This window comes from Prorops nasuta, unplaced genomic scaffold (genome assembly GCF_024137725.1).
Source record: "Prorops nasuta isolate Cenicafe-Biocafe unplaced genomic scaffold, Cenicafe_Pnas_1.2 PNAS00091, whole genome shotgun sequence".
Taxonomy (NCBI): Eukaryota; Metazoa; Arthropoda; class Insecta; order Hymenoptera; family Bethylidae; genus Prorops; species Prorops nasuta.
In genome coordinates, this window is record NW_027116888.1 from 1,203 (window position 1) to 11,341 (window position 10,139).

Sequence of the window (10,139 nt, forward strand, 5' to 3'; positions counted from 1 at the left end):
GGTGCGTGCGCCCGGACGACCGCGTTGCGTCCAGCCAATCGCGTGCCGAGTTCCCCGCTGCATCGCGAAACCCGCCAAGGATCGAAAGACCGTGCAAGCGCTGAACGATCGAGCCTCCGTTCGTTCCGTTCCTCGAAACGAAATTCAGGGAGAGAAGAGAGAAGTTGGTTTTTTCTTTCGGGAAACCCATCGTGTTTCATCGCCACCCTCTCTCTCGTACCGTATATACACCTTACGCATATTCCACCGCATCGATATGGTTCATCGTACTCCTCGTCCAATCAATCCACCAATCATACGCGCGTTAATTAATCTTGCGGAGAATTTTCAATCGAATAGAAACTCGCCGTGGTGCAAATTCTTCGTTCATTCTATATCTCTACAAATATTTGTATCGATTGGATGGTTCGAGGAATGTTCCTCGCCTTGCAAACTCTCCGGTAAATTCGTGAATCGGTCGATCCATTATTATACTCTTATTTTTGTCCGAATAGTCGAAGAGTTGGAACGGTGCTGGAAGTTTCCGTGACACGCGCGTTTCTTATCTGGAATAGAAATAGAATGACCGGTGGAGAGATCGTGATCGGTCGGAGGCAGAATCCGAAGGGATTGCACGACGCGATGGACCGGACCACCGAGCTTAGAGTATGCGAGGCATGTCCCCCTCGTTCCTCCTGTCCACTGTCCTTGTCGTTATCGTCGTCGTCGCCCTTGTCGATGCCATATCGACTCGTTAGAGCTCCTGCCACCACGGGAATCCACCGTAACGGCCTGACACGATCGACACGGATAATTAAAATCGATCTTTCGATAGCGAGCCGTCGCCCTTGACTCGTTACACGTTTATTTTCTTATCGCAAGGTGTCGTGAAAAGAATTTATTCCTATCCCCTATATATATATATATATATATATAGTATAACACTGTATCACCGTACACCATCAAATTTATTCCATATCACGAATTTCGTTTGGCAGAAAGAAAAAATACACGACATTACACTGCCATTGATTTTTCTCGCAAACGTATTATAATTATTGCAAAGACTGTACCGGTTACATTGGCAGTCTATAATTTTCAAGATCACAACGATCGAGAAGGGTAATCAGCGAAATGTCGAGGAGGGAGAGCAGCGATCGGCGGGTGGGTGTATATATATATATATAATTGCATTATTCTTCTATTCGGATATCGGAATTTATTGCAAATTCGAATCCGACCATTCGCACGTAATACGCCTCTGTGAAATCCGAGAACAGCGGTTCTGCTTAATACACGTTTACATTCCTGCTAAATTAATAGGCAGGAACGTGCAATCGATTAAGCACTCGAGCGTAAAATTGATGTAGGATACGACGAAAAGTCTCGGCGAAATCCGTGCTTCCCTACACCTGCTGGATACGACGCATAATTTATATCGTATTTATCGCTCTCTTAAATAGCCATATAATTTGTTTCAATTAATTTATCGCTTCGGCCTTTTTAATTAATGTCGCTTTGAAATAGTCTTTAGCGTGCGCGGTTAATGTTATGAGATGTATATATATATATAAGCTTGCGCGCTTTCGCTCGATCATCGCAGTCGCGGCCGGCCGGCATCGGCCAAAGCTAATTCGATCGATCGAGATGAGGAAGCGAGAGAGAGCACGCGAGTTCCCACAAGCGAGCGGCCGAGTCTCGCTGCGTGACCTTCTAGCCATTTCCGGTCGTGAGCTTGCGCTAACCAGTCATCAGGTGAAAATCAACAAACTCGGCTGATTCGCCGCGCGCTATTATCCGAGGTGTGGCCCTGCTCAAACTGCCGGGTGGTCCACCGCCAACAAATCATTATTCGCAAACACGTCCTTGTCCACTTTGTACAATTATACCCGAGGGATATGGCGAAAACTCGCGAGATTATTTATTTCCCTCTCCATTTCGATCACATGGTTATTCCGACCCTTCTACAACGTCGACGATCGTACGATTAAATCGAGAGCACCGATGAAATATTACATATACGGTCTCAACGATTTAATTCGAGCACGGGAAATTCGGTGGGGATACAGGGTGACTGTGGAAATCCTGAAAACCATCTGTTGCTCCTCGGTAAGAAAAAAAGCGTGAGAGTTCTGTTACACGTGTTTAAAGGGTTGCCACTTACCCTCGCTCCGCGTGAAATAAGAAAGTGGTCCTCTAATTTTCTCGTGCCGGGGAACCCAGCAATTTCTGGAGATTAATCAAGGAACCGAAGCATTAATTCAAGGCCGAGGTCTCTCCTCCTCCACCACTATCCGTCGTCCTTTCCTTCTCGCGCTGACCGCTGCTGCGTTTAAGACTGATGAATCTCGTATCATTTGTATTTCGCTTGATAGGTTGATCCTTGAGCCCTTCCTGCTTTCATTTCGTGGAGAAAAAGAGAAGCAGGTCGCGCGTAAAAGTGATAAATTTCCGTTAATTGTACGATTAATCACAATCACTCGGTGAAATTAATGAATTAACGAAATTACTTTTTTTTTTTTTTATTTTCTCTTCGAGTAAATCAGGAAACGAATTTAAGCCCCGCGACCACAATTGCGAGAAGGTATAGATGTAGTTTGACTATATTTATTTGTGTTTTGAATAAATAGCTGTGATCAAGAAATTTAATAATTAATAACGATAGGGGCGTAAGGGTTGGGCTTGCGTACGTATGTACAAGAGGGTTCGAGTCGGAAAAAATAAAAGACGCGAATACTCGCATGCGGCCGTGTGACAGTAAATATCTGGCGCCCTACGCGCTCTTCTCGGTCCATTAAAGCATCATTAAGGGCGCCATGAAAAATGCGATAACGGCGATTTTTATGCGCTAATAAATTCATAGCGCGGCCCATTTAGATACTAAGTACACGGGCCCGGTCCCAGATTCCTCCTTCCTGCGCACCCCGTAAAAAAGTCCCGGCGAAAAAAGAACCGCGCGAAAGAGCGCCTTATATACGCGACGCTTTACAAGATTTCGGACAAATTTTCGATGCGTCCGGTACGCGCCGAGAGGAAAGAAGAAAATAAGACATTGATCGAACCGTAACCGCCCATTCCTTCGCACATTGTACAGCGTATTAGAAAATTTAACGCTACTATAAAATTTTATTGGAACACGAGGGAAGGTTGGTTTTCATAAATCAGACACTGGACGCCGCAGGTTTTTTCCTCACGGCGCGACGACTGACGATCCACGGTGAATATATATATATATATATATATAGGAATGGAAAAAGAGAATTTAAGTGTATAGTAGAGAGAGGCTACAGTGCGCGCGTGTGTGTGCGTAGGACGGGGTAAAAGAATTTTGCGATGAGAGATCGTATCGAATCGACGGTGGAAGAGGAAGAGGCAGCAGCAGACTGGTCTGCTCCGCGTTAGCAGGTGGATCGAGCTGGCCGCTGGCCTCGATGTGCTCCTCGTCGGCTTTTGCCGTGAACCATCTGTTACGCACGCCGCAGCTTTAAGGGTACGCTACACACGATCCAGGGTAACAGGTTGCTATACACAAACGCACAGATTCCTTCCCGCCGCACCTCTAATAAGCTCTTAAAGCGAGAGACCCAATTTTCCCTCTTTCGACTCTCCCGATTTTCAAACTATAATACGCTCCCGCTATAGAAACCCACAATTATGTACGCGTATACCTGGTACTTTGAGGGAAAAGCCTCTTTTCCAAGATTGAATCGTTCAATAAATTAACTATAGTTACGGAAACTATTGGTTCAGTCGGGAGGGTGTGTGTATATATACTTGCCGCAAAACTGGGTCAGACTGGTTTACGCGTAATTGAATAATTGCTCGTTGCGTAAGACTCTCGATGAAACTGGAAAGCGGGATGGGAGGTATATAGGTGAGGGAGGGGTAAGAGTGACGCTGTGCATCAATTATGAAAGGGTATATCGGATCATCGAATAGGTAAAGTATTATAAATCTTTGGAGATCGGTCTCGGATCTGGGAAGGTGGGCGTGGGTCCCGACGGGTACGCAAAGAGGACAGGTGGGTAGCAATTTGGAGTAGCTGGAAAGCAGTGGATAGGAGGAGGGAGGGGGGGGGGGGAGATGCGAAAAGCAAGTACATAGGCGGAACGGAACGAGCTGGTGTAAGAAAGCGTGGAAGGAAGCAAAAGCTATATACATATATACCTATTGGTCTTTGAGCTTTTACAGACACTTGGTCCCCTCGATCGAAGGAACAGGTGCTCGCCGAATAAAAGGTAGCTGCATTATTCCGCATGGTGTACCCTCGCACAACTCCGTAGAATCCCCGAAGCGAGCGGCTAAAGAAGACTTTCGCAAAGAAAAGCTCAGTCGAGTGACAAAAGGTCGCAATAGCGTTGCAGGTCGTTGCAGGTCGTTGCAACTATTTCCAAGTAAAAACCGGCGAGGCTCGTGCGGCTTTCGCTGTACAAAGAAATCCTCGGTCTACTGCGCGTTCTCTCTTTGTCCCTCTCTCTCTCTCTCTCTCTCTCTCCCTTCTCACATTTTTTTCTCCCTACAACTTTTTTCCTTACGAAACTTTACAGCGTTTCAACTCGCTCTCATTCTTCGACAAATTCAACGTGTCCAACGACTACCATAGAAATTCCATTCGACGCTGAATAGAGCGTAGAAAAATAATATCCAATTAATATTGTTGTTGCTATTTGACATTAGCAGTTGAATATGTAGCTTGAAAGAGATTCGCAATCGGCTTTCGGAACGCTTTTGTCCGATCGGTTTGAGAAAGAAATCAAGCGGACTCACGGCACGCGAATCTCATTTCTCACACGCACACAGGAACGTGCTAGCGACAGAACGGTCTTTTAGCGAGCAAACAACATATGTGCCGTGTGCGGGCAAACGCGTGTTCGAAACGCGTTCAATTCATTGCACCGCAATGGGCTACCTGCAACACACGCGCGTTATAAGCCCTAACTACCAACACATCTCTCTTATATCATTCAATTCATCAGCATCGGTCTCTCTCCCTCTCTCTCTCTCTCTCTCTCTGTATATGTGTGCGGAGCAACGTGTCAGCTTCCATCCAGCTCTCTTTTTGTTCCGCTATGTTTCTGCGCATATGGCTATTTCAGGAGGAAAAGTGAGATTTGACACTTCCAACTCGTTCCTATATCGCTACAAATATTTCAATCCTTTCCCTTTCTATTTCTAACCAGCAGCGCCACCCTCCTTCTTCAACGCGTAGCCAAATTAACCAATGCAGAGTGTCGAGGATTCACCGGTGTGAAATGAATCGGGTCACGGTTGTACGTTATTAGAATAACGTTTTGGAAGAGTTTTAGCGATGATGAGCTTCGGACAGAAATTCGTGAGATTAATGCCAGTAATTAAGCAAATAAGTTATTACAAATCGCGTAACGGTTCCTTCTATTACCGCCTAACGAGGTGCTATCGAGCATATTCTTCGACAGCTTTATCTAATTCCTAGCAAGTTAACGAGGACCGACTGCCGGTGGTTTTTTGACGAATTAGTCTCTAGGTGGAAATATACCAGTTACTTTGTACCTGTGTAGAATACGCCCAGTTGGTCCTCTCTAGCTCGCTCGATCCATAATGACTTATTGAATTTCACCGGTCTTTATGTTTGGTAGTCTCGTGCCAGGGAGCATTTTTACAAATCCGTCTTCTATCTTTATCGCCGTATTTCTCTTTGTCTCTCTCTCTCTCTCTCTCTCTCTCCCTTTCATTCTTTATACAGGCGAGAGAACACTGCACAAACGAGCTCTGAATCCGAGGCGTAATTAAAGTTGCTCGAGTCTCGCTCTCGGCACGAATTGATTCGATTGGACTTTAGATCCGGTGGCTCTACTCTTGCAAGTATTTTTCTGCCTTCGCGTTAGCACGAACATTTCGCCAATGAGTAATTACGTCCAGAACAAAAATCTTCCGTGTCTAATAACTGATTCCACAGTCAAGATGCGATAATTGACTAATAAATAACTCAAACACTTGGGAATTCAAGCTAATAATTACTCAATAAACGAGCAGCGTATATATTCTCGTTCGTAAATAACAAATAGCTCCTTCTCCTCCTTACCTACTTATTAAGAGCCTTCCGAGTCTCCGGAATAGACCAATTTGGTTGTATCTTGCTCTTAGAGAGAATTAAATAGACGATGAGCGTGTTAGTATTGGTATATACGATTGTGCAAAGCGAGGATAAGGGGTAAGAAAGGTATCGATAATAGGCACACAAAGACACACGGGTAAAGTTTAAACTCCAATTATTTATTTCGTATAAAATATCTCTATATATAGACAATATCTGTATCTCATATTTTATTTTGTTTTATAACTAGAAGTAGTGGTACTCGCCCCCTCGAGTCGTGCGTTTCAATAATTACAATAACAAATGGTAATTAATACAATAGGCAAACGACTCGTGATAAAAAATTTTCGCTCTTGACGAGTCCTTCCCCAGGTCGTCTAGGATTATACAATGACTAGTTTTTTCGAGTAACTTAAAGTGATTTGGAATTAAAATTAAGGTCATGGAAAAGTAATCGATACATTCAATGACAATTAGAAACCACAAAATTAAGAATGAACGATGAAATGGAGATTAGAGTCAGGCGGCTTTTAGACTCGGCTGACTCCAGTGACTATTTCAGCGCGCGTGCCAGCTTAATTAAAACGAGCCTTTATTATTCGCTATTTACAACGGCAGGAATAATGGCACCAGGCGCTCGTAACTTAACACTATAATGGCATAAATTATCGAAAAAGCCAGAAGCGAATCATTCAATGGATAGCACCTCTCGGATTTTTCACAACACCCTCTCTCTCTCTCTCTCTCTCTCTCTCTCTCTATTTACACGTATCATACACGTGCCATTTCTCGAGCGAGAACGATAAATTAAATAAAATGGCACCTAAGCTTCACGGGTCCGCCTTTTGAGAGGGGTTACTCTTTTAATTAAAAAAATTTTCCTTCTTCCTCCGTAAATCCACTCAGCCGCTTCTCCTGCTTCTTCTTCTTTCCTCCTCCTCCTCCTCCTCCTCCTCCTCCTCCTCCTCCTCCTCCTCCTCGAACACACATACACACGAACGTTGTTTTCTCTGCCACGCATATTTACAAAATAATCTCTCATGGGGAACGAAGAGATTGACGATTTGTACTAAGGAGAGAGTCCCTGGAGAGCCGGGAATAAGGCACTTTTAGATTCACAAGTCGAGAATGAGTATAGAGTTCGTTTGGATTTAGCACGAGTAGCCAATTGGAACGGGAACACCGGGACAGCCACCTTCCTGGTGCTTGGTCAGAAGGGACATCCTGCTGAAGGTTTTGCTGCAGGACGTGCACGAGTACTTTTTAACGTCACTGTGGGTTTGCAGATGCGCCCTCAAGTTGCTCCTATCGGCGAAGGCGCGATTGCAGTGTTGACAGCTGAAGGGCTTCTCCCCTGTATGCGTCCTGATGTGGCCTTGCAGCAGCCACGGCCTGGAGAAGGCTTTGCCGCACAAATGACACTTGCAGGGCAACGTGTGAGTCCTGATGTGCATCTTGAGGGCACCGAGGCTCACGTACACCTTCTCGCAGTACTTGCAACTGAAGGATTTCTTCGTCTGGCCCTCCGCGGCCGCACAATGGAACTGCTGATGCTTGCTCAGTCCGGAGTACGTGGAGTACGATTTACCACAGTCGGGGCACTGGTACCTCGGCGAGGTGGACGATCCAGAGGACGACAGGGACGACGTGGAGGAGGTGGACAAGGAGGAATAGTTGGGGACCGCTGCGGGGGTGGAACTGGCCTTCTCGATTTTCGGTGTGACGATCGTGGGTCCGGCCGACGTGCTACCGGCAGAAGACCTTCCGCTGTCGCTACCGGGCGAAGAGAGGTCTTCCGGAGTGACCGGAGGCGGCGACCTCAGGGAACTCGAGCCCAGGGAGCTCGTCGGCGAGAGTCCACAGTGATCGGGACTGGCCCAATGGGCGTAGCTCCTGGCGATGGGTCTTTGAATGGTCGGGCAGGTGAGGCTGCTGCTGACGCTGCTGGGTGGTGGCGATGCCGAAGAAGCGTGGTGCTCCGGTGATCCTGTGTGAGGGTACGCCGCCACTGGATAGGAGGGGTACATCTCCGGACCGGCGTGGTGGTATCTGTGATAGGCGGCTGGGTACGGCAGATAGTGCGGTGGGTAGAGCGGCGCGGCTCTCGCCCAGGCCGCTGGGGTGGCGTAATGCGCCAGGGGTTCCGGCACCGGGGCGTTCAGGTTCAGCGGTTCCAGCGGTGCTTTGCTCGCCATCAGGTGCATCGGCGTCGACGTTGCCGCCACTCCGATCGCCAACGGTGCCGAGTTCGAGCTGAAGTTTTCGTGCTGCAACACTTCCACTCTGGCTTTCTTCGCCACCGGATGAATAGGCGCGATTCCCGTAGCCGGGCTCATGCTCTTCGAGGCGTAATGATAATGATGGTGGTGGAGGTGGTGCACTTGCTGCAAGTGGTGAGCTCCGCCCGCGGGAGGACTCGCCAACGCCGGTGACACCGACTGTTTTACGATCGGAGACGGCGATCGTTGCTTCTGACGTTCCGCCGTCTTGCTGAGGTCTTCGGGCTTTGTGCTCAAGTTCTCAGGCTCCGGAATGTCGTCCATCACTACGTCTATTATTTCTTCTGAAAAAATAATTAAAAAGTTTCTATTTATTTACTCGCCTCTCTATGCCTCTACGAGGTCTCCCCATAATCTACACATCGTCCTTCCAACGTTCTATTTTGCTACTGTATATCGATAATCGGATAAACGTTATCGCGAAAAGGATCGTGTACGTCGAGCAGAGACGAAACCCACCTTTGATATTTTCCTGTGTCTCCTCCTTTATTACGTGCACTGGCCGCTTCTTCAGCGGACAGTGACTGTAATTATTGTTCTTCTTCGCGAAGCTGCGCGGCATCTCTTCGACCAGCATCTTCCTTACAGGCTGATGATGTCAATAAAAAATCCAAAAACTGGAGGATCCGCGTGCCTCGCTATCGATCGCGAGGGCACCGAAGATATAGGATAATCCTTTTGTCACTGCACTTCACGCATAAACACTCTGACGTTCGCGTCGTTTGTCACTGCCATAAAAAGTAGCGTTAAGAGGAGTGCGACCTCGTTAACCAGTTAGTTTTTCTTTTTTCACCAGGTCGAGTACGGGCAAAATTGGATAGGGACGAATTGGGAGGAACGAAGAGTGCGAGTGGTGGTGATGGTGATGATGATGATGCGAGAGGTTGAAGGACAAAGTTGTATATAGGAAAGTGTGCGTTCAGGAAGGAAAGGTTCCAAGTGAATCGGCTGGAAGCCGGTCTATGACTGGCAGGGGGGAGTCCTGCGGGGCTTTTTATAAGCGAGCTCCCCACCGGCCAGGTGCAGGTGGCCCGCACGTGCTGCCCGACCAATACAGCCAGTCGGGCCCCGCGCGTCTCGCCAATGGGGGACGGCCGGTCACGGGCCGTCGACCAATCAGGACCGCGGCATCTGTTCCGCTGCCGAGTCTCTGCATCCCCACCACTCTCTTATCCTCCTTCTAGTTACAACTACCCAGGGAGGTGCAGGATGTTCGTGAGTGCGACGCGATTGTCCTGTTGCTGCACCCTGCACTCTCTCTCTCCCCCTTTGTCCTCCTCTACCTCTCCACGTATACATATACACTCCTATATACCTAGACCTTATATTTCTAGTTACTCCAAACAGGCCCAATAGCCCTTTGCCATGGCTCTTCCCCTCGTCCCTCTCTCTCTCTCTCTCTCTCTCTCTCCTGCCCTTCGCACGCCACACACCAATTCGTCCAATTTCTCTCTTCTCCATTTCCGTATATGCTCTTCCTTCCCCTCGCCACCCCCCACCCCCTCTCTCTCTCTCTCTCTCTCTCTCTCTCACTCTTTCTCGCGTTCCGTTGATCGTGCCGAGCAGATGCTGGGGACCCTCTGCGTGCACCTTGACCCTTACTTACCCCTCCCAATGGCAGAAAGAGAGAGAGAGAGAGAGAATTACCGAGTATACAGTCATTTCTCCTCGTCACCGATGAAGTTCGATACGTACGTGTGTCTCATCGATGAGACATTCTCTCGATTCTCTTACAGTGTACAGTACGTAGCACAGGACCCTCTTTTTTACACCAACGAGCCCTCCGCACACGCATCCCCTCTCTCCTC

General features: G+C 47.7%; 1 protein-coding gene across 1 annotated transcript; it reads right to left on the minus strand.

Annotated features, from left to right (window-relative positions):
* Nucleotides 1-7,035: 7,035 nt before the first annotated feature.
* On the minus strand, nucleotides 7,036-9,070 carry LOC136784880 (protein escargot-like). The gene is made up of 2 exons (XM_066745797.1): nucleotides 8,791-9,070; nucleotides 7,036-8,615 (listed from the first exon to the last, which is right to left on the minus strand). The coding sequence occupies exons 1-2, from the start codon at nucleotides 8,906-8,908 to the stop codon at nucleotides 7,204-7,206; spliced, it is 1,530 nt and encodes a 509-aa protein (XP_066601894.1). The 5' UTR covers nucleotides 8,909-9,070; the 3' UTR covers nucleotides 7,036-7,203.
* Nucleotides 9,071-10,139: the final 1,069 nt, after the last annotated feature.

Excerpts from the sequence above, each read along its gene's own strand:
- LOC136784880 (XM_066745797.1), bottom strand. The coding sequence starts at position 8,908 with ATGCTGGTCGAAGAGATGCCGCGCAGCTTCGCGAAGAAGAACAATAAT. Across the intron at positions 8,616-8,790 it reads GACACAGGAAAATATCAAAG|AAGAAATAATAGACGTAGTG; the intron begins GTGGGTTTCGTC and ends TTATTTTTTCAG.